The sequence below is a fragment of the Cryptomeria japonica genome, chromosome 4, assembly GCF_030272615.1.
Source record: "Cryptomeria japonica chromosome 4, Sugi_1.0, whole genome shotgun sequence".
In the NCBI taxonomy this organism is placed as follows: domain Eukaryota; kingdom Viridiplantae; phylum Streptophyta; class Pinopsida; order Cupressales; family Cupressaceae; genus Cryptomeria; species Cryptomeria japonica.
Genome location: NC_081408.1, coordinates 758509156 through 758536633, shown reverse-complemented (window position 1 = coordinate 758536633; position 27478 = coordinate 758509156). Strand labels below are relative to the sequence as shown.

The 27478-nt window shown below is 36.4% G+C and overlaps 1 protein-coding gene across 1 annotated transcript; it reads left to right on the top strand.

The window, feature by feature from the left end:
• The first annotated feature begins 14785 nt into the window (after positions 1 to 14785).
• LOC131037883 (U-box domain-containing protein 33-like) lies at positions 14786 to 26486 on the top strand. Its single transcript, XM_059219466.1, has 10 exons — positions 14786 to 14936; positions 15016 to 15134; positions 15226 to 15350; positions 19632 to 19756; positions 19861 to 20078; positions 20222 to 20452; positions 20543 to 21058; positions 21143 to 21886; positions 21992 to 22179; positions 26132 to 26486. The coding sequence occupies exons 1-10, from the start codon at positions 14786 to 14788 to the stop codon at positions 26484 to 26486; spliced, it is 2772 nt and encodes a 923-aa protein (XP_059075449.1).
• The last annotated feature ends 992 nt before the right edge of the window (positions 26487 to 27478 follow it).

Genomic DNA, 27478 nt, shown 5'->3' with positions numbered 1-27478 from the left:
TGACTCGCTATAACCCTACTCAATAATCTGATTGTGCCACTTAATACTCTCCTTGCAAATGAACATAACATCTTCATTTAGTCCTAACACTTGGTTTTTAGCAAGAAAGTTCATTAGCCCATAACATTGAATATCCCGCATCTGCTTCAAAATCACAGCCCATTTAGACTTCTCCTTCTTCCATGAGACCAAGTCAGAGTCTAAGGCTTTGGTGACCTCATTGGCATCCTTAAAAATCTGGACCAAGTCGGTTATGTAATTGGTTGCCTGACACATAATTGTGGTGAGCCATTCTAAGAAAACCTCAGTAATCATCCTGTTCCATTGAACTTCATCCAAGAATTTTTTATTGCTAGGTGACTTTTGACTAAAAGGACCTGAATGTTGGGATAATGGAAACGGGCTATTCTGCAAAGCATGGATATACTGAGCCATTTGTGTTAAACTTTGTTTCAACTCAGCCTTGTCCCTCTCATCCTTCGAAGTATGGGAGATGATTCATTTGGTGGAAGACTCCAAGTGCTTAACATCCATGGCTTTGGTTCCAATTCCCAAATCTATTTATTCAACAACATAATCTACTTCTAAAACCGTAGCAGCATCTTTGTTAGGCTCGGGTCTAGCAATGTTTGCAATCCAATGCTTTGTATTTTCATCAAAGTCAATCATTGCCTCTTTTTTTAACTTTTTGGGCTTTGTAGACCTTCCCAGACATTTACTTACAGCGTCCTCCATTGATATTGAAATCAAAACTACATTCCTTTTCTTGGTGATGAAATCACTTAGCCATTTTGGTGCTAGGGATAGTTCTTTCGAAGACATGGATGGAAACCCTGCTGACGATGGCGGCGTGGTATGGTCTATATGAGACTGGATTTTGAGTGTTCCTGAGTCCTAAAAAATAGTGTCTATTGTCCACTTCAGAAATAGGGGATGCCATCTTGCTCGGTGTTTCTTCTGGGTCCAAATCTAGAATGAGGTGAGAAACCAGCAATTTGAAACCCTTCTTAGATCTTGATCTAGTAACCCAACCAACAACAAAAAGCTCAACCCCAATGTTAAGTTTCTCTTCTTTAATCCTTTCCTGTGCTTTTCCTGCATAAAAAATGGGAATGTTAGTCACAACAAAAATTTTACTTGTAGTACTCCTCTTCCCACTTTTGCTTCTTGAACTGGTGGCTCGTGCTGGGTGAAAATGGCGACCCTTGAGCCAAGTTTTTGTCCTTCAGATTACACCGAAAGTGAGTGTTTGAAAACTGTCGCCCATCTTCTTGTTCCAATCTTATTTCTGGAAGGGGGTAATCATGAACCCATTTCATAAACTCGGAGTCAAGTGTGTCTTCATCATCATTGGTGACACTTGAGGTATCCATGGGTAACTTCATATCATGAATTTTCTTCCAAGTTAGTCGAGACCAACTCCTTCTCCGTACTTCAAATTCATCCTGACAACCCTCCCAATAATCTTCCAACTGAGGAACATGTTGATCAGGTACCGCTTTCTTTACATACTGAGCAATGAAACCCCTATTGTCAAAGTTATCCCTCTTTACAAAGGACTTCAAATGGAACCTTTTAAATTCAAGTTCAAGGTTCAATGCATCATAAACTGATCTACAGCTATAATATCCTAAATCAATGGGAAAAATTCTACTTGTGTTGGAGTCTAGATACTTTGATCAATATGTAGGAGTCTGAGACATACCTAGGAAGTCTAAAGGGTTCACCCTTAAATCCTCCAACTCTTAAATAAGTGAAATGCTGAACTGTATGAAGAAACTGCCATATATGTTGACGAGCTCAACTACTTCTGTAGACATTATTCTATGCAAATTTCCCTATAACTCAAAGGTCAGCCTGCCAGCAAAAACATCATTCCAGTGGAGATAATCATCAACATGCCCTTTCAAAGTTAAACTAGGATGATACTCATAAATCCTCATGCCTTGAACCCATTTTACATGTGACAACCCTAACCACTCTCTCACACAGGAAAGCATGTATAGCAGATAAGATGACATATTAAAAATTAGGCATTCCAAGATAATTACTCAGACCCTCATGTAATCTTTCCGCAATAACAGTTCCCCAATCAGTGAACCCATTTCTATCCAGAGTGACTTGGATGAAGAAATACATCCAGTCTTCCCAGTAAAAAGAGTGAGAATTACCCTTCACCCTACTCAATAGTATGACCAAATCTCGGATTGCTAGAATTAAATGTTCACAAGTTAAAGGTCTCAGCAGCCTCGAGCCCCCTTTTTGGAATTTTACGAGCCAATTCCGGGCAATCATTGTTTTATAATATTGCTTCTTCTCAGAGAAGATCCGTAAGATTTACTAATGGTCCATTCTTCATAGGGTTCTCAGTGTGGAATACCCATGACTGCCATTATGGTATGTCTGTCAATAGAAAATAAGACTTCACCATCATTTCTCCTTATGCACCTATTGCCCTTGTCGTAATGATTCATGCATTCTAATACTAACTCTAGGCAGGGAGCAGCTGTGGGGAAGACAGCGGCTTCTAATAATCTACTCTGAGCCACATCTCTCATCATGGGGTCTGCGATTGAATTCTTTACTCTCTCCAGAAAGACCTTTAAATCTAGTTGCACTAGGGTTGTGTCACCCAACTCTGGTAAAGAGCTTACAAGGGAAGACGAGCTCATCAATTTGGGTAAAACAGGCCTCATATTTTGGTTTGTGGTTTTCCCCAAATAATTCCCAAGAGAAGAAGGAAATTGAAAACAAATACAAGTAGCTAAAGAACACCCAGATCTTTTAAAACAAACTGCAGCAATTTAGAAAATTGTTGAACATACCTTCCTCTACTCTTTGTAAACCTCTATCACTGCCTAATTTTCCTGCTCTGAAAACTCCTTCTCAAAATCTTCCCACGAAAATAATAATTCCAATGAGACAGCTACTCAATTTTAAAGCGGAGAAAATCTTACCCATCATTACTAAAGCTGCCTTCATTACTCCTTGTTCGTGTGAAGTTACCTTGAAATGATTATGCTAAGGTATGCCTTAACCGTTAAGTCACTTCTCTTCTGACACAACAGATCTTCACACATACTTGCCATAAATGGCAGATTTCAAATTATTAGAAAAAGCAATATTTCTTCTCTCGACAGCCGTTTATCGTGTTCTGAAAGTCCGTGCCGTCACCATGTCAAAAGTCACATGCCTCCCAAAGAACCTATACATAAAACTTAGAGCCTTGCACAATCATCACAAAAAGATACTAACATGATGGATGTTGAACTTGAACCTTGAACCAAAAAGGTTCAAGTTCAAGGTTCAAAGAATGCAAAATGCCGACAAGAACTAGCAAAGCTTAAAATTGCGTGGGGGAAGAGACGCTTGAAAAAAATGCTCGTTGAACTTTGAACCTTGAACCAAAAAGGTTTAAGTTCAAGTTCAAGGTTCAAGTTCAATGCAGTGAAACCTAACAAGGACCGAATGACAAGAGCAAAAATTTAAGCAAGATCTTGACTGATGAACCAAACAATGAACTAAACAAACATAACTTCATACAAGGATGCATATGGAATGAAAATTGTATATGGGCCCAACATACGGTCATCAATATCTCTAGTACCCTATATGCAAATCTCTTGACTCCATTTCCCTATGGAGAAATTCATTATAATGGACTTGAGAAGTGGCTTTGTGAGATTTAGCAGTAAGCATACTCTGACAGTTAAATGGGCCAGTTCATATAGGATAAGATTGTGCTTGATAAAAATACCAATTTGGTTAGCCAAAATTTCCACAATATTTGGATCACGATATTCAAGAGGGAGCCCCAGGAGAGTAATCCAGAAAGGCATGAAAAGAGGGGGAACTGACTCCATGCTAGAATTTGGAACCCATGCCAAAGTGATAATACCAATACCCTTACAGAACCATCCCTTGAATCTATGAACACAATTTCTATATTCTTTAGAATAAAAAATGGCAATAAAAAAGAGAGACTGCTTATCCATCAAAAAAATATCCTTCAAGCCCAACCAATTTTGTTTAGCCCAAAATGAAAGTTGCATAAAGGAAATAGTAGAATGAAGTTTACCAATGAGGACTATGGCACGTAGCAAATCTATTTGAGGCTGAATAAGGTGGTTTGGCAAAACGATCTTATACACACCTTCAGATTTGCCTAATTTTCCAATGTTAGCAGCAATCTTGTTCTTTGGTAAGACTGGAGCCCAACTACCCTCTTTAGCTATTTCATTTAGACTTTTCCCATTACCTTCTACATCTAAGCTAAGTTCTTGTGGATTGGGAAGTAATGTGGAAGGGGTTTTCTTTCTCCAGCTCTGTGTAATCTGTTTTGGTTTGAAGGGTGCTCCTTGATGCAAGTTGTTTATTGCGAGATTGTTTGGGGTTGAAAGGAATTTGGGGTTTATCAACTGGGTATTGTTTGGCCAAGTCACATATGATGGGAGATTAGCAGGATTAGCCTACAATTCAGATAGAGAATGATGTGAGAATGGTGGTGTCCCCTCACAAATGTCAAATGAGGGCTGTGGTGTTCGATCTAGTCTGCATACAAACCGATGTCGTAGGAATCTTCTTTCTCTCCCCTTATCCTGATGCCAGCCTGGAAACCGCTAGACTCCATCAAAAGAGCATCTATTCTTTGATATATCATCCTGTAGCTGCCACGTAACCCACTTAACTCGCACAGGTCCAGGTCCTAGTAACCCTAGTTGCATGTTTCACTGCATCACTCTGAGTTACTCAATGCTCAACTTCCTCTCACGGTAAAAATTTTTTACCCTTCGTCACTAGTGTCGGGTTTCTTTTGTTACTTTGGTTGTGTTATGTCATTGCCGTGGATTTTCCTCGTCCTCCCTGGTGAGCCTTGAACCATCCATTGTGTCATGTGACCATAATTTGCTTCAATACATTTTGTCAAATAGTTCATTCCCTTCGCTTATCCATCGCTTCATATCTCGGCATAGGCTGACATAAGTTTACGCATTGTTGGCCTTCCATGAGCTCATATTTGACTCAGGATTTCTATCAAACGTTTAACAATTAATATTTTAATTTTATTATTATCATTTATTATTAAATTATATTTCAAAGTGGGGACATTACACTAAGGGTATAGACAAAAATCCATCTAAAGATGAAACTATTGAATGGTCAAAAGATTCGATTTTTAATATTGAAGAAATCAAAAGAATTAATGAGACTCATGATGTGCCCCTTAATTTGGTTCTTGAATTCTCCTTGCCTCATTTTTTCCTCAGTCAAGACCTATGTAAATGATGCACTTGAAGGGTTAAGCAATCTTAAGGATTACAGTGATGATAAATCTAAGGAACAAAATACTAGTGGTGGTACTAAGTCTGAATATTGGCATGTGTTGGTCATGGAGTTTTTTGGATCTCACTATCAATGTCGATAGCTTAAAGACCCCCCAAAACTACCTTGCATGCAAAATAAATACACAATCAATTAAACACCTTGAGAATGGTATAGAGAATTTTGTAAGGATTAATAAAAGCCTAATGCAGAAACAAGTTATGGAGGTTCTGATAGTAAGAACAAAGATTGAGAGAAGGAGAAAAAAGGAAACTCATGCAAGGACAAAGGATGTTCAAGTAAGAGGAAAGAAGACACATGCCTCATCCACTTGGGAAGTGGAATTGGAGGAGATACTAGATTGATGGATCTACATTTTCCAATGCCCCTTTTTCTCTTTTTATGTTCTACTTTTTTCTATTAGTTGTTTCTAGGTTGTAGTTTTTGAAGTTTGATAGTAGTAGTTGTTTAATTAATATTTAATAAACCCTTTGTTCATTTGGTTGTTGGGATTGATCTTCAATTTGTTGTTATGTTTTTTGAATGACGGTTTTTTATTTGGATGTATAACATATTGGGGACCTTCCCTACTTAATCTAATAAAAAGATAATAAGCAAAACAAATAAATTACCTCCATTAAATATTCAGGTGGGTCTCTGCTCTAGTCAGAAGGATGTTCAAATAGAACTAGACTTTACATTTGTTTGTAATATCCTTTCCTCTTTGGTCCCAAATTAGCATAATGTAGAATTTTCATCCATTAACATCATTCTAATGCTTGTGAAAATGCTCATAATGGGATTTTAATGGTAGCCTTTCCTCTTGAGGAACTCAAGGATGTGGGCTTTGACATGGCTCTAAATAAATTCCCAGGTTCAGATGGTTTTAATACTCTCTTTTTAAAAAAAATTGGGATGTGGTGGGGAAGCATGTCCTTTTAGTCTTGAAGGAAGGAAGACATAATATATACATCCTAAAAGGGCTTAACATAACTTTTGTGTACTTAATTCTAAATAATGAAACACCTCAAACCTTTTCCAACTTTAGAATAATTGCTCTTTCTAACACAATTTATGATTTTTTTATCAAACTAATCACCTCAAGCATGGCTAAATTGATCTTTGTAGTGATCTCAAAGGAGCAAGGATGTTTTGTTGTAGGAAAAGAAACTCATGAAAAGTAAATAATAGGTTATGAGGCCCTTCACTCCATATCTAAATAAATATTTTGGCTATGGTGCTTAAGCTTGACTTGATGAAATCTTGTGATAAGGTAAACTAGGATTTTTTGTTACCAGTCCTTAGAAAGTTTGGATTCTATAAGAGTTGGTACAAATGGATCTTATCTTTTATTTTTTATGTCAAATCCTTAATTATTGTTGATGGGTCAAATTGTGGCTTCATCTCCTCTTCTCAAGATATTTGTTAAGGGGCCCCCTTATCCCCTTTCCTCTTTATTTTGACGGTGGAAGGTTTAAGAAGATATATCAAGAAGCTAATTATTTAAACCTTTAAAAGGGTATTTAAGTTGCCTCCTATCCTCCCTTGTTTACACATTAAGTTATGTTTGCAGATGAAACCCTTCTTCTTAGGAAGACCTCATTGGAAGAAGAAATAGTTGTCAAACTTACCCTTTCAAAATACTGAAATGCTTTAGGAAATAATATTAATAACAAAAATTGTAATATTTTTCTCTTCAATGTACCTTTGTGTTTTCAAACTAGTATTTTTATTTTGGGGTTTCTCTTTATGTTCCTTGCCATGTAAATACCTTGGTATTCCTTTCTTTTATTGTAAGGAAAAAAACTCTTCTTAGGGAAAAACTACCTTAGCCATTTAAAAAAGAATTCCCCGTTGGAACTCCAAATGGATAACTTTGGTATGTAAAATCATTCTATTGAAATAAATTACTTTCTCCCTTCCCATTTATTTAATTTCAATCCTTAAAATTCCAAGGGGAAAATTATTGGATTTACAAAACAACTAATGACATTTTCTTTGGGCTGATAACTTAAAGACAAAAGAAGATTCCTTTAATGGCTAGGGAAAATGCTTGTAAAGAAAAGGCTTAAGGAGGGCCCAATATTGCAAATTCAATCCTTAGAACAAAGCGGTGCAAAAATGATCTAGAGAATATATGTTGACCAAAATGTCAAATGGTGTGAAATAATGAAACACAAATAACATGACTCTCTAGTAAATGAAAGAATTCCCACTTTGAAATCCTTTCCCAAAGGTTTCATTATGTTGAACTTCATCTCTTCATTGTTGAGATGTTCTCATTCCACACTTGTCTATGGTTATACATAATGGGTAAAAGGATAATTTTGAGAAAGATGCATGGAATGGTCATCAACCCCTTCATTGTATATTCATAATCATAGACCTCTTAAAGATATTTTGAAGTGGTTATGGGGTTCTAAAGTAAAAGATTATTTAATAATTGATAAATCAACTAACTCGTGTACTACACAATCAAAATTCTTCGACATTTTTACCTCATCCTCGATATATCAAGTATTCATTTCAAAATATGAAAAAAAATTTAAACTTTGCCTAATCTAGGCTCATATAAATTCAATAGATTTTGTTTTTAGAAAAGTATGAAAAAATAATTTGAACTTGACCTAAGCTAGGATCATATAATGTGAAACAAGACTATCTCTCCTTACTAGGAAGTAAAAAATAGTCAGATTGGCATTTCACTTTTTCTTGGCATTTTTTTTCTCTTTCAAAAGTGTAGGCTTCTGCTTGGCTTGCTTTGAAGGAAAAAAATTCTTACAAGTATGAGATTGGATAAATTAGGCATCACTCCTTTGTCTTCTTGTGTCATGTGTGCTCAAGCAAATGAGTATTTTGACTATATACTAATAACTTGTGATTTTCCTCAATCTTGTTGGAATTGGCTTTAGTTTAGGTTGGATTGGAGTGGTCCTCTTCACTATTCTCTTCTTAACCACTCTCAGTCATGACCTTCTCTGTTTCTCTCTTCTACTTTCTCCTATAGATAGATTCTCATCCTCTCCATCATCATTTAGAATCTTTGGCTTGAAAGAAATAAAATTACATATAAAAAATAGTCTTTGACCATTGGAGAAGTGTAATAAAATTGAACAATCTATTTTGATAGTATATATTAGCCATATTTTGAGAAACTTGAGTAAAGTCAGATTCTTTTCTTCCTAAGGGAATTAAATTTTTAAATGTTGGACTCTTGTTCAACCTTGCCCTCCCTGGGTCTTAGGTGAAGATAAAGGTTAATACGAAGGAGGTGATTTCGCACCCCATAGATGGGGATGTTCAAATTAAACTTTGATGGGCAATCTTGGTAAATTGAGAACTAGGGCTATCATTAGATATCATAAAGGTAACTTCATCTCTGCTGCTTGCAAATCTCTTCTAATGGGTACGAATATTGTAGCTGAATGCAACTTTCTTCTCATGGGCTTGCAGCTAACCTTCCGATATAATATTAGTCACAAGAAAATCAAAGGATATTCCATGGTGATAATTCGTGCTCTTTCTAGATTATCCTCCAATTGGATGCTAAGTTATCTTTCCAATCCATTTGGGCAAATTTTCCTGTTTTGAAATCTAGCATTGCTATAGGGAAGCCAATGTTGTTGCAGATGTTTTTGCCAACAAAGCCGTCGATGATTCTATTGTGTATAAAGAATCCTGTGGTTCAAAATTCTCAAAAATCAAAAAAATTCTCCTTGCCTTAGGCATTTGTGCGCTTGGTTTGGAGCGTATCTTTGATGCATTTTGTTTTCGCCTCTGTCAGCATCCTTGGCTGGTACATTCATATGCTGGTACATTCATATGTAAGGTTTTTCCTCCATGTTATCTTCTGACTACTCCTGGAAATTTTCTTTTCACCACATTTCTTTCAGGCATACATTCAAATGATGGCATAATTTTTTTTGTGCGAGGCCTTTTACAAGAAATTGATTACCATAGTACCTCCCCGCGTGAGTTTTTTATTATACAGGCTAGACCAATCTATTATGGAAGTTGATGGGACGGTTTATGCCTTCCAGTTATATTTTATATAATATTCTTTGCCTTGTGTAGGAACAAATGGCTCTTGGCGATTTTACTTTTGTTGGCATAGATTTTTTTTTCAAATTCATAGATCTGTGGAGGTTGCTTGGTTCATGTTTTCGTTTGGGATTTATCTTTAATGTGCTACATGATGACGATGAGACAAATTGTCGAAATGGATATTATCCATAAACTTGTTTTACACCTCAATTGTGTTCATTGTGTCGGATTTGTGGTGGCTTAATGGAGCGAAATTAGAGAATTCACCTTCGTCGTTGCTTTTGGGAGTGGAGCGTGTTAGTTATAAACGAGCAAAGAAATTAATACAAAACAGCAGAAAGTCAATAACACAAATGCAAAACACAAATTTAACGTGGTTCACGACTAAGTGCCTACATCCACCAGAAACGTAGGGAGTTCTTCTATTAATCAATAATGCAAATACAACTCTCTACAATACATGATTGTACATGTCTATATATACACTCACATTCAGGTTTGGAATGAAGAGTCTGGAGAAGACGAAAGGTTGTGACCGTTGGGCTTCACATCCTAACAATCTCCCACTTGAAGATCAATCGGCACAGCCATGCCACAACATTCCCTGCATTTCCAATTCTTCATCTCGCAATCAGATGCATCAAAGACTTCAATTTCACCAGATTTTGCTCACAGACACTGCGGATAAGTCTTTTCCAACTCAAATTTGGGTTAATAATTCTTTTGTAAAAAACAACTACCTTTCCAAACATAAACTTGTAGATTAACCCACAATTAGGGATACCATGTTCTATAGGGTCAAAATAAACTCCTCCAACATGGTCAACTGCACCTATTGTCTCCTTCTCTGCAACCCAACCTTCTGCAATATAATCAGCAATGACGTTTGCTAGAGCAACTTCTCCTTTCAAAGCCATCATAGCTACAACATATGCAGGAGCCAAAGCTTGGCAATATCTGCCCCAAAGTGAATAATATTCAACCATAACAGGATTCTTTTGCATATCATTTGTAACCTATTTCATAATGTTAAAAGGGATCAGAAAATTTGTCACGTCCCCATTGACTGCAAGACCACTTGCCTCAGCCGATTCTCCAAAAAGATCATCCCACCCATATATTGCATGTGTCAGGAAGTGTTTCGAACTAACAAAATACAAAGTGTCTTCAGTAGCACAATCTACTATTGTAACAGGGTCCTTCCCTTTATACAACGTTTGCAAAACAACAATCGCATCAACTGGATTTCTGGTCTCGGATTCATCTACAACCAAACCGGCCAATTTGATATCTCGGATTCTTCTTACTCTGTTACTGCTATCGCTGTGCAAAACATTGGAAATTACTTATTTTGCACTAAGAACCCGATGCTTGGATTGTGCTTGGGCTTGATTCGAGAGTTTCCTTTTTATGCCCAGGTGGTCAGACAAAGTGGGCGACTCACTGTTTAGAGTAGAGGTCAGCCACAACCCCGTCGATCGCTTCACACGCAGACCTGCTTGTCGTTCGACTGATGGTGAGCACCCAACACTTTCTAGACTAATGCTCCGTCCATCACTTTGACCATGCATGGGAATTCCAAACTCAGTTACAATTTCATCTAAACTATCCTCATCCTCCCACGTCACCTTCACGGGCTCCAACCAGCACTACCGTGACACCAGTGGATTGTCCTGAGTCATTTGCTCCACATGAGAAGCTTCTATAGCTTCATTATAATCAAAACACGGTGCCTTGATATTGGCCTGTTCAAACAAATAATTGGCATTAACATTATTATTTCCCACCTGCGAGAACCGAAATGATCTACTATGATCAGACCCCTCTAGGTCCTCTGTCTCCACAATTCCAAACCTCTCTGATTGCGAAGGCGGGTAACGTGTCGATTCACATATGGGCCTCAAGTAACAAAACAAATTCCTTAGCCCCTCATTTCAAGTCCCGCACTCCTTATTTTCTTCCTCACAGTCTATGCCCAACTCCGTAAAAATAGAATGGACTTCAACCAATTCTTTCTTCAGCTCTTTATTTCTTTTTTCTACAGAAAACTCCCACTCTTTTGTAAATTTCTCTTTCAATTCTGCGATTTAATCTTCCATATGGCATATTCGCTCTGCGAGAATCAAATTTTCCTCTTGCCGTTTCTCAATTCGTTCATATAGGTAATTTTTCGAGCTATAGGCCTCACCTTTTTCAGGGTCATCTTCATTAGCCAGTTTTGAGACTGCATCCTCCTCACCTCGGGAGGCATCTTCCTCATCTTGGAAGGCAAACAAACCAGTCTCTTCTTCTTCAAACAACGAATACAAGAAACCCTCTTCTTCTTCAGACGAAGTCTCCTTTTTTTCCAAGCCATCTCACCAATGTCGTTTGGTTTCAACCTCCACTTGGACATCACTCTCTTCTGAGTCTAGACTGACAAGAAATTTTTTGATGACTGATTCGACTTCATCATCTAAGTCCGCTTCATGATGTGAATCTTCAGCTTTTTTGTCGATAACATAAAAGCACCCAGCTCCGGGATCAAACACAAAGTAAGGGTGCCCAGATCCGGGATCAACTATCAAATCGGATCCCATCTCTACTCAACATTTCACCGTATCTCTGATACCAATTGTTAGTTATAAATGAGAAAAGAAATTAATACATAACAGCAGAAAGCCAATAACACAAATGCAAAACACAATTTTAACGTGGTTCACCACTAAGTGGCTATTTGCACCAGAAACGCAGGGAGTTCTTCTATTAATCAATAATACAAATACAACTCTCTACAATACATAATTGTACACGTCTATATATACATTCACATTCAGATTTGGAATGAAGAGTTTGGAGAAGACGAAAGATCGTGACCATTGGGATTCACATCCCAACAGAACTATCCATCAAACTACAACAATGAGAAGCTGAGTAAGGCCTTCCTCGTCGCTTGTGCGCACGTCAAGATTGCATTAAAAACTATTGTTGGGCAAAGATTGGCTCTTTTTAAATCTGCACGCCCTTTATTATTTTGTTGTTCCTTGGTTCTTCTCTAATTGTATTGATTTTCTGTTAGATTTTGCAATAGTTTCAGCTCTTGCTCATACATATGTTCATCCCTTCGTGTTCTCCCTGATTGATTTCTAAGCTGCCCTTAAGTAGGTTTTTTTTTTAACTTGGGGACCTATCCTATTGGTGGTTTTTTGCGGAAGAAAGATTTAATCTCCAATGCACATTGTGTGGAGCTCCTTTTAACCATTCGTGCGGGACTTCTCTGTGACAAATTTTATGACACTCCTCTCTCTAGATCTTCGTCGTTCATTCCAGCACCCTGTTTGGTGCTGTCGATCACTTTATAGTTCTTCACCTTCTCCTTAGTCACACAGTCCATATGCAAATTTCCCTCTCCAGATTGCAACTGCGTCAAATTTTCCTAGCTCAAGCTATTGCTCGTGAGCTTCTTTAACTCATGTCAGTGCATGGAACCTTTTTGGGTCCTGATCATATTTTTTCTCCCTCAACTAGTGGGGAGGCTTGATTTTTGAATGTTTATATAGAACCGGCCTCTTTGGACATATGTAAACTGGCTCTTTTAGTTCTGTTCCTCACTCTTGTAGGAGTTTTTGTACATGAAGGTGCTGACTTTTTTGGGAAAAAAAATAAATTATTTGTGATGATTATTATTTCAATTTAATATAAGTATAGTGATTAGGGGAAAGGAGCTAGTAGTGGACATAGCTAACTTTACACATCTTAAGTTCCTAAATAGTTCATATCATTTCGACGATTTTTTTATTTTTTTTCTCCATATGCGACTTAACTACTTAAAACTATTGTTTTGGTTTGTGGGTAGTAACGATGCACACTGTGGAATTTGTTATGTGCACAAAGGTCAAAAAGTACAAATTTCAAAGTGTGGTCCAATACATAATCACCTTTGTGCCAATAGTAGATAACTCAAAATAGCCAGTAGTAATGGACAAATGCCCTAGTAGTTAATCACAAATGTCCTAGTAATGGGCTAATTATGGTAAAAAAGCTAAAGAATTATCCACTATTGGTATATGTGACATATATTAATGGATCTTCCATTACCAATTTTTTTTGGCTCCTACTATGTCTGCTAACAGGGGGTCAAGTTGACAAAAAGATGATGGTTATTGGTTCTATGTCCACTACTACTTTGTATTTTGTATTTCTAAGAGTGAATTGGCGGAAATCCGAATTTCATACTAACTCAACCATAACTACTTCAAATAATCTCAAATTTCGATTGTAGGTGACTCAATATATCATTGATGAACAATTCAAATCGTAGAAATGAATTTGTCAAATTGAAAGAAATATGTGGTTCACAATCTAGCTTCCTTAATTTATAAAAAATTATATTTCTTGTCTTTTAGGTGTAAAGGACTCATAATTAAAAAATTACACAAGATAAGTATATAATAGTAAATATGGTACAAATAACTAATAATAATAAATAGTTTCAAAGGGGCTACCTCCAATGATCTTTTATGAAAACAAAATAATCAAGATGATGATATTAAACTAACCACTAGTGTATACCACACTTATGCCATAGATTCCATGTAGGTCAACCTAACTACCTATATGAAATCATATGAATGATCATATAACTTAATTAAAGATATACTAGTCATAAGTTGGTCATAGATATTCCCATACACACAATAAGTTATGAAAATAACAATTAACTAATGTTGATAATCAATTTACACACTCATTTAACATGTCAAACATACTTACAAAATATGAATAAAGATAACAAAATCCAAGACATCCAAAAAAAAAAATGATCACACCATTAAGATAATACAAAATGGATAATTACATCACAAATTCAAAACTCCAATAAAATAACGTCACATAAACCATAAAATAATTCAAGTTAAATGATAAAATAATAACACACATATCCGACCATACAAATCAAATTATCCAATTTGCAATAATTTTCAGAACGAATCGAACGGCTTACACTTTTTCATATCTCCAAACAAGTGGCGTAAATTTAAGCCAGACAGAAGCCTAGGTAGCACCGAAGCTGACCTTGGTGACCGTAGGAATATACCACGCAAGAATTTGAATATTATTTGATCAACCCGTATGTTATTTGTTTTTTTCTGATCATGAGAATAGATATTCTGACTCTGTAAAAATGCTCCTACATATGCTCATGGGGGTTATCGTTGCCTATGTTTGCAACTACGTAGATCGTCATGGGTGTTATCGTTGCCTATGTTGGCAACTACGTAGATCGTCATGGGTGTTATCGTTGCCATTGTTTTCAAGTAAGCAAAAAAAGCTATATGGCTAGATTGTATGAAAGGCTTTTAAATGTCCACACTATTTGTGAGGGCAAAGGGATGAAGGTACGTACCCAGATAGAGGTATTCAGCGTGAGGATTCTATAATGGGAAGCCGGTGCCAGGAAGTTTATGTAGCCGTAGGAATAGACATATTAGAAGGCGCCTATACTCTCCAATGGACTCTCCACAACAAACCAGCTGACTCTCTAATTTTACTCCATGTTCAGCTTCCGATTACAACCATTCCATCGCTAGGTAAGTGTTTCACTAAACTTGAATTGAAGTTTGTGTCTGTTTAATTCGCTTAAAAACTGGATGTCTTTTAATTTTGCAGTTGGGAATATCCCTGTTAACCAAGTATCTATGAGTATGGTGAACGAGCACAAGGAGGGTGAAGAGAAAAAGTTAAAGGATTGTATGGAACTTTACAAGCAATTTTGCTCCCGATCCAAGGTATTTATCTGACACCCGACGGGGTACTTATCACTTTGAATAATGAGGGCTTCCTGAAAAAAAGTATCTCAAATAACTTGATATATAACAGGTGGAAGCAAGGCCTTTGATAGTTGAGAGGGCTGATGTTTCCAGGGGAATTGTCGAAATGGTTTTAGAGCTGGGCATCAGGAAGCTTATCATGGGCACATCGTTACCAGGCAGTGCAAAATCCAAGTACGTGGAACAATATTCTAGTTTTCATAATCATCAGGTTTTTGTAGATAACTGATGCTATGAACTACAGGTCATTATCAGCTCTTTTTAGAAATATATATTTAACAGTTCTATTTTCTCTCTGCATGAAGGGCATAATTTTAATTTTATCCGTGCATGGTCTATTTTATTTTTACAGGACACGACCCACTCCTTTTAGTTGCATGTTGTGTTTTTTTTGTTTGCAAATTGTTACCAAGGGATAGCTACCAAAAACATAGATTATATCGATTTTCATACATATTTCGTTTTGTCAGGCTTGATAGTAGAAGGAGGTACACAGGCCTTCTATTACTTCTTGTAGTCTCTCAATCTGTGTCGGAGTGGATCTAGGTTTTCATGGTGACTCATGAAGAAAGCGTAGGTTTCCATGTTGTTTCTACTCAGTCCCTCTCCCATCAATGTGATGGCTTGGTTCATGCCTTCATTTTTTCTTGCTATAGCAATGTAGATTGCATCACCAACCACCCCTTTCTTTGGATCTCTGCTCAGTGTAGACATGGCCATAATACCTTCAGATTGAAACTTAGGAACATTAAATCTATTCGTCTCCTTCGCACCCAGCCAAAGTCATAAGAAAATAAAACTGTGTTGTATAGGCATAATTCCAATAGTGAAGCATAATGGATGTGGGTGTGGCTCAAACGTTTTTCCGCTATGACTGCTCAGATCGCATCCTCTACCACCTCATATTGTATTTAGACGCTCTTTGAAGCTGTATGTCTGTTGGATAGTGATGCAAGCGTCTAACTAGAAATGGAATTGGTAATTTTTATGAATGCAATTGGAGTTTCTAAATAAAGATTTTAAATCAGTTTATAGTGATTTTGGTAATCTTTCATAGATGACAATTACCATGTTTTAGAAGTTTCCTTATTGGTGATCTAGTGAACCACTGTGTCTTTAGAGACTTCAACCTCTATAAAATACTACTTTCTTATATTGTTTATGCAGATCAAAATGTAACTTTTATTTAGAGACCAATCATGATATAAGAGATATTCGATAGATAAAATTTTATATACATGTTAATTTGAATTTGTGTTTTGTGTCTTATTTGAAATCTACAAATGAATAAATAAAATATATCTGTACTAAATTCAATTTGTAATTGATTTTAAATATACAATGCCCAGGATTACTTGTGCACAATGACAGATGCAACTTATAAATGCCATTCTCTCTGTCATCGTTGCTCTTAACATGAGCACTCTGGTGCTATAGTTTGCCATATTTGTAGAGTCTGTGGTCTTTGTTGACTGAATGGCAAGTCAGTTGATCGGAAGAAATCTTCATATCGCATGTCGCTTACATCTACGATAAGATTTTTATCTTGTTGCAAGATTGTCTACTAACCATCCTAGTTGTGCATGTTGGAGGATATCTTGAAAATTTCGTTCTGTTTCACACCATGACTGGACAGAAAGTCTGCCGCCCTATTAACTTCACTATAGACATGCCTTGGGAGGAAATCATTTATTTGTTCAGGGTATTGGCATATCTGCTTGATCAATTTCCAATTTATAACCTTTCGAGTACTTATGGTTGGGATGACTATCATGGTGTCGCCTTTAAAATCAATCGAGTTAATCTTCTCTTTGTCGTATAAATTTGTTGGTAGATATAATTGTCAACCAATGCATTGAAATCAGAAGCTTCGACAGCTGACAAAGAGCCGACTCCACCCGCGTACAGCCATCCTCGTTGATCTTGCCTAATCTTCTCAATTAGCCATGTTAAATATCATAGCTAACACTTTGACCATCATTTAATATGCATTGCTTTATAAATTCAATGCTATGGGCCTGAATTCCTCTGAGCTCATTTTATGGGTTTCTACTCTGTACCAGATTTCTTTCAAAATTGAGTCTCGCTAGGACTGAAATATTTTTTGCATCATTTTTTGTCCCCACAAGCAATTTAATAGATCCTTCTTTGCAAAGCTCCTCGATTTCATATTGGATGAAGAATCTAGCACCTAAAGTCCCAAGATTCCCTCTCGCGACCTTGACAATGTTTAAATTGAATCTTTGGCAAGGGGAAAAGCTCAATACTCCCACCTAATATCCTCTGTATGTACATCAGATCTGCAGACTTGTCACAAACAAAGATTGAAGCAGATTTCCCTTGGATTTGGATGGATTATCATGTACCCTGTCTTTTTGTCAAATCACATTCTTTTTGGGCAATTCAAAATATATTATTTTATGTATGCCCTCTCTCCTCCGTGCTATGTAGAAGGTCTATATATTTCATAGCTCTGCATTTTGTATGCACTCTCTCAGAGCAGAGTCCAGCTCCATAGAGCTGTTAAATGTTAGCAGTTGAGTCTCTGTTAGAAGTTGAGTCTGATATAAGTCTGAATGTAATGTTGTTTAATGTTGAGCTGCAGTTCAGTCAATCGATATAATGTTTTGTGTTAAATAAATAGAAATGTTTATATTTTTGCATCTGCTCTTCTCCCTGTTTCCTTCATTTGTGCCTTGACAAAGCTTAACTTGAGTCTCTGGCTAGGAGGAAAAGTCCTTTTTGTGTTAGCTCATCGATTTGAGGTCAAAAAGTTGCTCAAATAGTGGGTGGGAATTGTCAGAAGAGTCTAGCATTTTCTTATTCTTTGTCTCATGATGAAAGGGCCTATTCTTTCCTTGTACTCGTTTTAATATTTTGAATCTTACTTATTACATCCTGAATCTTGCTGATTACTATTTCCCTTAGGGAAGTCAAATCTTTAAAGATTATAATATTTATCTCTTCTCACAGCTCTCATATTGTCATGATTGGGGATGCCCTCTACAGGCTATCCCAAAAGGATCTTTTATACAATTTTGTCCAACCAAAAAATAGATCCTTCATTATTGTCGGGAGAGCATTAGCCTATCCTAAGCTTTGGTGTAGTCACCCCCAACACTTTTTTGTATACAGGAAAGAAAGTGATAGGTGGTTGAAAGTCTCTTTGTTGATTTTGCAAAGTGCACAATCGAATGGCCCTAACAAGCCAAGTTATGTTAGCCTATCCTTGATAAGAAATATTTGATGTACTAAATCACAGGTAAAGGCACCTGGCACCTACTCTAGGGGGATATTATGCTCCCAACACAAATCCATTAGTGTTTGGATTTTTTAATTGATTGCAGTTTGTACCTCATACCCAATTTTTATCATGTATCTCCTAAATAAGGCTCCACATCATAGAATTTCATCCTCCTTATTTGACAAGACAAAGTTTGTTTAAGACAACTCAATCGTAAAAGTTTGTCTAGAAGCCTATGGTAGAAAATCAAAATCCTTTGACGAAAAGAGTAATTCTTTGAAACCCCTTAGTGTAGTTCCTTACTCTCAAAATGTGTCCCCATATTTCTGAGTCATAATTTCTTGGCACTCTTAAATGTTAAGGATGTCTAGAAGTGGTTTGTAACCATTCATTGAGTCATCCTAAAACAATGTGGATTTTCTAGTATCATGTGGTGGTATTTCATTACAATTTTGGATCATAAGGAATTCATATTAGAGGTTGGAAGATATCTATCATCTCAAGCTAGCCTCTTGTTCAGGTATATTCATTGCTTGAGAAGCATCTTTTCATCTCTATTCCTTTTAGGAGCAAGAGGGGCCATGCAAATGTTTGTTATGTTTGTGGATAGTTGAATCCACAAACTTAGTGATTTATTGTTGGTTTGTGGTAATTGAATCTACAAACCTGGTGAGTTATTGTTAGTCCATGGATAGTTGAATGCACAAATTGACTATGAATTGTTGAATGTTAGTTGGATAACTAAAACATTTGTTGAGACATGAGAATATTGGGTTGATGCTAATGCAGAGTTGGATAATCAAGACATTTGCCTAAATAGAGAAGTTTGGATTGATGTTGATGTAGAGTTGTATAATTAGTTCATTTGCCTAGACATAAAAGTTTAGATTGATGATGATTAAATATTCATTTTTCTTTTTTCTTAATGTAAATCTTAAAAGAGATTTATTAAGAAATTAAGATTTACATTTAATAAATTAGTTGTTAAATTAGTTTATGTTAACCCAACACGACTTACGCTGATTGCTAAAGTTTGAGCACAGTTATATGAGGGAGCTTCATAATTTATTCATTTTTTTCATATTGTCAGCGAGTTAGGATCTATGATAAACATGAAAAATTATACGAGTCTTCTTATCTGTTGCTATAATTTGTTATTAAAACTTCAGTTTTTCAATACAGTGATTGTTTGCTAATTAAACTTTGTACAGGAAAAAGATGCAAGTAACAGGCAAAGCAGGTTACGTCCTAAGTCACGCGATCAACTCTTGCGAAATATCGATCGTTTGTAAAGGAACACTTGTAGCAGCAAGGGAAGGATCTGTAACGGATAATGGTCAGTGATTTATCGGAATTCGCAAAATATCGTTTGCTTTTATTACAGCTGAATTTTATAAGCACCATCGTTGTTTGCTAATGTGAATTTCGGAACATGAACAGAGGATTTTGCTCGATCGTTTTCATTGCAGCCAAAGCTCCAACCAGATTTGGCCGCCTCCGTTAAAACTCCGGGGAATCTTTCAGCTGCGGGAGAAGAGAACCAGTCTCGTTTCGAAGCATCGATGGATATAACGCCTGTGATTAGTGAACTCTTTTCTAGTATACAAGTGGAAGAAAATCGACAAATTGATGGAGATGAAACTCATAACAATGTCCAAGTATTTTCTCACTATTAAACATTATTTAGTTCTTGACTTCTTTCTTCTAAACAATTTTAATTAAAGGTTTTCCAATCCTTCTCGCGATAGTTAACTGGGAATTTGGAAAGATGTAAACATATACGAAAACCCTGAAATTTCAGCTCAGGGAGGCGTTGGAAGTGGCGGAGAATGCAAGGAGAGAAATGCACAGAGAGACCGTAAGGCGTCAGAATTCAGAGAGAGAAGTAGAAAAAGAGACCGTTAGACGTAAGAATGCAGAGAGAGAACTCAAAAAGGAGATCGTAAGACGTAAGAATGCAGAGAGAGAAGTGGAAAAAGAGACGGTAAGACGAAAGGAACCAGAAGCCGCTGAGATGCAATCACTTCGCAAGGTACGGCACTACTTTTTCTTTTCTTTTATTTAAGACGACATTGCTAAAGGGGCCGCGGTAAATATGCTTGAATTTTCTTGTCTTTATCAGTTAAGAGCCAGTGAAACTGGCCTAGAGGACGCGAAATCGGTCTCAAAAATGAAAGAAGAGAATTGCCAAGAGTTAACGAGGCGGCTAAAAGAAGTGGAAGAGGAACTTCAAGCAATGATCGACAAGGGGATTTCACTGGCCACACAAGTTGCGGAATTCTCACATGAACATGATCAAGCTGTCCAGGAGCTCGAAGCCGCAGAACAGAAGCTCATGGTGGTGGAGATGCAAAATTACCACATTTTGAAAGAAAAGGAGGAAGAAATTAAACAGCTTCAAGAGCTGTTGCATTCTACGTCTCGCCTCGAAACCACCTCTTCCTCCTCAAATAACCTTGAATTCCGTGAATATTCATTGGAAGACATTAAAGCCGCTACTGGGAACTACTGCAACCATACCAAACTTGGAGGCGGCGGCTACGGAACCGTTTACAAAGGCCAAATTGGACAAGCAACGGTTGCCGTGAAAATGGTCTGTAAGGACAGTTTGCAGGGCCGCCAGGAGTTCCAACGTGAGGTATGCACATAAACGTTTTATAAAGCGCTTCAACGTTTTTCTCCTCCTCTTAATATCAGATTCCTTATAATCTTCTCATGGCAGATCGATATTTTAAGAGACATTCGGCATCCCAATTTGGTGACAGTCGTAGGAGCGTGTTTCGAGCTTGGTTGTATACTTTATGAATATATGACTAACGGAAGCCTAGCTGATCGTCTGAGCTGTAAAGACGCCACTCCGCCGCTATCCTGGCACACCAGAATTCGCATTGCTGCGGAAATTTGCTCCGGTTTACAATACTTACACAGTTTAAAGCCAGGTCCAATAGTCCACCACGATCTGAAGCCCGAAAATATACTCCTCGACAAGAATCATGTAGGCAAAATCGGCGACTTCGGCCAAGCTCGTCGTCTATCACGAGATGTGCAGAAAGAATCAGAGCTAAAAGGCACATATTTGTATATGGATCCTGAATACCAGAGTAACGGCGAGTACACTACCAAATCCGAGGTTTACAGCTTCGGAATGATTTTACTTCAGCTTCTCACGGGGAAAGCGGAGTTAGGACTGGTAAAGGAGGTTGAAAGTGCGCTAGAAAATTCAAAATTGGATGAGGTTTTGGATCCTTCAGCCGGTGAATGGCCATTCCCGCTGGCTACTCAACTGGCTTATCTTGCTTTACATTGCACGGAAGCAGTAAGAAAGAATAGACCGGACATTCAGCCAAGTGTGATGCAAATGCTGGATAAACTTCGACATTTTACAGTCGTTCCCCCTGAGATCAGCAGAACTGGCAACGCTGAAGAAACACATGTTCCGGGCTTCTTCTTCTGTCCAATATCAATGGCAAGAATCACTTTATACTCTTTTCTTTTGACTTCTTCATGCTACAAATGGCTGAACTTTTAAGAGTTTTTCTAACACTATTTCCCTTTGTTCTGAAATTTGCAGACTATTATGCGAGATCCTTGTGTTGCCGCAGACGGCTTCACATACGAAAGGGAGGCAATTAAAGAGTGGTTCGATCGTGGAAACAGCACATCGCCCATGACAAATAAAAAGCTTGAGCAAAAGGAGCTGATCGCTAACCATTCTTTGAGATCAGCCATTCGACAGTGGCAAGAAAGAGGAAATCACCTGTAAATCTTTTAAAAAGTTATCATACCTTTTGTTTTGATAATTGCTTGTTTAAAATTGCCGTATCTCATTAATTCCGTTGCTTTCCTCCACTATTTTCATATCGTTGTTCATCTATTTTTTACTCTCCATGTCATTACTAACTTTTTGATTATATAAAATATAATCCTTTCAACATTTTTTTTGTTTTTTAAATGAATAGCAGCCATTTTTATTAATAAAAAATAAAGTATACCATTCGTAAAAAAAAGTAGGGGATACATGATCATCTCTCAGGAGTCAAACTGGCAGCACCCATAAAATCAAAAAATACAAATTTTGAACATCAATATGGAGGGCACTCTTACATTTAAAAAAATCTATCATTGCATTTTTTTTCACATGATAAATAAAGGAGTTTGTGTTTTATGATAACGCTGTGTTTTTTAAACATTAATTTTAATTGAAGAAAAAAAAAACCTCACCCAACTACAAAAAGATAAATAAGAAGAATGAAGCAAAGAGTTTTTAAAAATAGAAAACCAACATACAAATGTCAAACAAGATACCAAAAGCTAAAAAGGAAGATGTAAGTCAGATAGCTAGTAGATAATAGGAGAAGATAGTGTTGCTAGAACCAAAAAGGTGAAAAAGGAACACCACACATTGAAATGAATGAGTTGAACAAACCCATTATCATTAAAAAAACATAATGATACTAAGCAATAGAATGAAGAATAAATGAATTCATTATCCCAAACAAACTATTGATGGTGTGAAACTAAGTAACAAGTTATTAGGTTAGCCAAGCAATCATACTAAAGAGGATTCTCATATCAGAACTTCCTCTCATTAGGTAAAGAGTTGGCCCCATAATTAGTAAGAAGATCGATGTATTGGTATATTTCTTTATAGTGATTATTGAAAGCAATATTTGGAAGTGGCATCTTAGAGTATGAATTTCCTTCACTATGTTCTAAACATTCTGGTTGATATGCCTAGACTCCTTTATTGCATGATAATTTATAAATAGACCCCAGTGGCCTCTAATTACTTGATATCAAGTTTGATATCAATTCTTATTCTCTTAATGAGAGCCCAAATTTCTACCATATTATAGGCAACACTAGGGATATTGATAGTATTTCTTAAGGAAGTTCTAAATGTAGTCCTAGATGACACCTCTACCATCTATGGAACATGTAATACCATTGTAAGTACCATCAAAGTTGAGTTTAGACGAGTTTACATTAGGCATAGTCCTTTTAGTCAGCTCATGTTTCATGAATTTTCATTATGATTTTGGATTTCAAGATCTCTTTACAATTAACCTTAAGATGTTCAAGAAGGACATCCAAGAAAAACTGATAATGCTAAATATTTATTCTTGCTCTCTTTCTATAAGTTCCGAATGATCTTATAGGCATCATTTTCCATATTTTAACAATATGATTTCTCCTATCAAAAAAATAGTTAAGTTAATGGATGGTACTTATATACACCTAATGCACTTTCATTTTATTGGAGAACGAAGTTCAAACTACACAAGAAATATAAGAATGGAGGAAAAGATGATCTCAAACTTCATTTCATAAATTTTAAAGAGCACATCTTCAAGGAATAGAGAAACCAATGTGTCATAGATGATACCAACTATGAGGTTTCTTCTCCATAACTATTTACTTCAAAATATTATGTTTCAAACAGTTAGTTGAGTTTTAGACTTTGTAACAACGTCATGTAATCAACATCCAAATCCATACCCACAAGTTTCATGCATCCATTCTTATGTTAAAAATTATTGTTGCCATTTGATGTCAAGGCTGGAGAGTTGTGGAGAAATTGAAGGGCATATGGTTGTCATTCAGAGTCTTGGTGCAAAACTACTAAATGTTGCAAACCTTGTCATGCAAAACTACAAAAGTTGGCATGATTCTTTTCATTCCCTATAGAAGAATGTTCATGCATCATATCTACAGAATAATGGGATTAAGAGATTGCGCATCTTATTACAAACATTATGATATGGATAGATTAGTATGTTCTAATAATAGTGGTCCAAGAATCAATTTCTTAATTATTTCATCTAATTAGGGTTTCCATTTTGTCCTATTCTTAAAGCATTTATTTCTTGTATTGGGTGCATGTAATTTTCTTTTAATTGGATGTTCAACTTCTACTCCTAGTTACTAGTTTCTTAAGTTATTACTTAATCCTTTCGGCTCATTTGGTTATTGACCCCTTTTCCTAGTAGTTAATGGCCTAACTAAAAGACAAAGACCTTAATATTTCCTAAATAAACGGATTAACTTTTAAAATAACTTGATTGATAGTTGAGACATGTTAGCCCCTATTCTTATATTCATTGGTTCGATTTTGCATTGGAATATCCATGCCTTGATAGTGTTTGTGCTAATTTTAGCATAGTCGATGTGTCTAAGCCAAAACATCTTTATGTCTAAAGTATTCGTGTCTATGAACCTTTTCGTTTGAACCCGGAGTTTGGTTCGTGATTTCATTGGTTCAATGGTTCAATGGTTCAACCGTTCTACATTTAAAGAGAGCGCTTTGCAAGGCAGAGGCCGAGAAAAAGAAAAGACTGACATCATGTAAGGAATATTCTAGGAATCCCAGTGATTTAATTGAAAAGATTTTTCACAAGGTGGTAATCATTTTTCTGATAAAAGATCATGCAAAGTGTTATGTAATAAAAGTGGGTGTCAGAACTGTCATCTCTGCCATCACTCAACACGAGTGAATAAGTTGGGGTAATCATGAAACTGGATTTTTTGCCATTTATATAAATTTTTACAAAAGATTTGTATCTTCATGGAAAAGATTAACTAAGAAAGGTGGAGGTTCAACGCTGGAGGTAATTTTCTCAGAATTAGTAGACACACAATTATATGAAAGGTGAGTTGAAAATCTTCACCATCTCTGTCATTTTCATCCTACAAGGAAGAAATGTTGATTTTATTGTAGTAATTGTAGTGGGTGATATTGATGCTTGTTTTGGTTTTGAAAATAAGACTCGTCCCACTTAAACTAGGGCAAAAATCTCATCTAGGTTGTTCTCTTCTATAATTTGGGGATATGTCCCTAGCTCATGTAGATTTAAATGAATTTTTAGAAAGAGCTAGAAATCCCTCTAGTTCACCTATGATAGGAAGAATTGTAGAGAGTGAGTTAATAGATCCTTCAGTCTTCCCTTTTTTATACAGTTCCCTGAATTAGTACTTGATTGTATGAACAAGTAGGACCCTGTTCATAGATGCATCAAAAATGCAAATGGTGGTGTTTTGTTAAATTTAAATAGAGAAACCATTATGATAGTCTTTAAACTTCCCGTTAAAGAACCATACGAATATTGGACAATAACCACCTCGTATGGGTTTTTCTCTTAAAACAAAACCCAATACAGAAGTGTTATAGCTAGGAACTGGCTCCTGAAATTCCAGAAGGGTGGTTCCAGATTGCCTAAACCCTTGACTAGGGAACATTTGATTAAATAAGTGAGGGATATAATCATTTTGTTGCATAAAGTTAAACGAAGTCAGCAGGCATTTTATTGGGTAGACTGGATGTATTTTTACATCCAAGTCATATTGGATGAGAATAGATATATTGATTGGACAGAATTAATTGCTAAGAGATTGCATAAGGGGCTAAGTAATTGTCTCGGAGACAAGAATCTCTACATGTCCTCATACATTTTTTACTATTTGTCATGTGTTAGACCTTGGCTAGGATTGCATCATGCAAAATGGTTTAATCGAATGAATATTATGATTACCACCTGCACTTCTAGTTATAGAAATCTCATAAGGATTTCAGAAGAGTTCATGATGTATTTGAAAGGAGGATAGTTTATGAACTATGAGGAAATGTGAATAAGTGCTTATCTAATGAGGCAATATAGCTATTGAGCACCTATGGAAGCTATTTCATTTAGTATCCTCGGTCCACCTATATCAGGGTTAGAGGGTTCGAAGGAGAAGCATTTAAATTGTTGAGGTTTGTTCTTGATCGCTTTGTGCTAATTGAATTGTGCAAGCAACTTTCTCATATTGACAAGAAAAGTTTGGCTAGACAAGATTCAGGCATCTCTTTCCTGGTTGAGTTGGGTTACCATATTTCTCATTCTGTCTCAGATGCCTTGAACCTGGAAGTTGATTTCAAGAAGCTGAATCTTCAACACTATGTTGCTCGACCAAATTTTGACAGCAAAGGTTATTCTCATGCACATTTATCTCTTAAAGAGAATTTCACACATGTTTCGAAGCTTGAAAATTTTTGGGAGGATTGTGGAGATGAATTTGAAGTTAGATGAAGAACATTCTCTAGGTTCATGGTAGAACAAATTATTTCTTTCCAGCTCAAAATGAATATAATAGGAATTATGGATGAGGGACAAGATTTGATTGACCCACAATATGCAAAAAAAGTACAGGGCTCTCCAATCCCTGAGATAAAGTGGGATAAGAAAGCGAAAGACCAAATTTAGATAAGGATATTCCTTTTTATCCATAGGGTTGAACAATGACTAAAAAAATAGAGATTGGGAAAGCTTGTTAGCAAGGATTGTTCTGTTCAAAAGGTTTCATCTAATAAGTTTGTTAAAACTTGTGATGCAGGTGGTACCAAGATTAAGCTTGAGGAAAATACTGTCAAAGGTTGAAAGAAGTACCTTGTTAGCCAACTTTCAGCTCATGTTACCAGATCAAGAACCAAGAGTAACGATAAAAAGTTGCCAAAGAGTTCAATGGTGGTCAATCTGGAAGGGTCTCCAGAAGCTGAGGATAGAATGGTAGAACTAAACACCAAGATACCCACTTTGGAGATTGGAGATGTTGAAGAACCTGAGAAAGAAGAAGGCACTAAAGGTGCATTGATTTTAGCTAATGTTAAGAAAACTCAAGTAAATAAATATGTAGGTCTTGGTACTCCCATTGGTTGGACACCGCTCTTAGCAACAATAAAAGGAATGTGGATCTTGTCTTGGTTCCAATTGAGGACATGGTTAACAAGTTCCTAGGTAAAACTCCAAAATCCAAAAGGATAAAGAGGGTTTCCAAAATTGAATTTGATCAAGATATGGGAAGTTGGACTGCTGAGATAGCATGTCCTATTTCAGATAATAAAGTAAAGAATCCGTCAGCAAAGGATTTTAATGTTAAAAAAATTAATTTAGGTGTTGGATCAAGTGTGGCAGATGTGCACCATTTGGAGGTCTCCACTAAAAGAATAATTAACAAGACATGGAAAGATGAGAAGGATAAGAATAATCTCAAAGAAACTCTAAGGTATATGCCATAATATATA

Excerpts from the sequence above, each read along its gene's own strand:
- LOC131037883 (XM_059219466.1), top strand. The coding sequence starts at position 14,786 with ATGGGAAGCCGGTGCCAGGAAGTTTATGTAGCCGTAGGAATAGACATA. Across the intron at positions 20,079-20,221 it reads AAACTCATAACAATGTCCAA|CTCAGGGAGGCGTTGGAAGT; the intron begins GTATTTTCTCAC and ends CTGAAATTTCAG. Across the intron at positions 21,887-21,991 it reads TCTTCTGTCCAATATCAATG|ACTATTATGCGAGATCCTTG; the intron begins GCAAGAATCACT and ends TGAAATTTGCAG.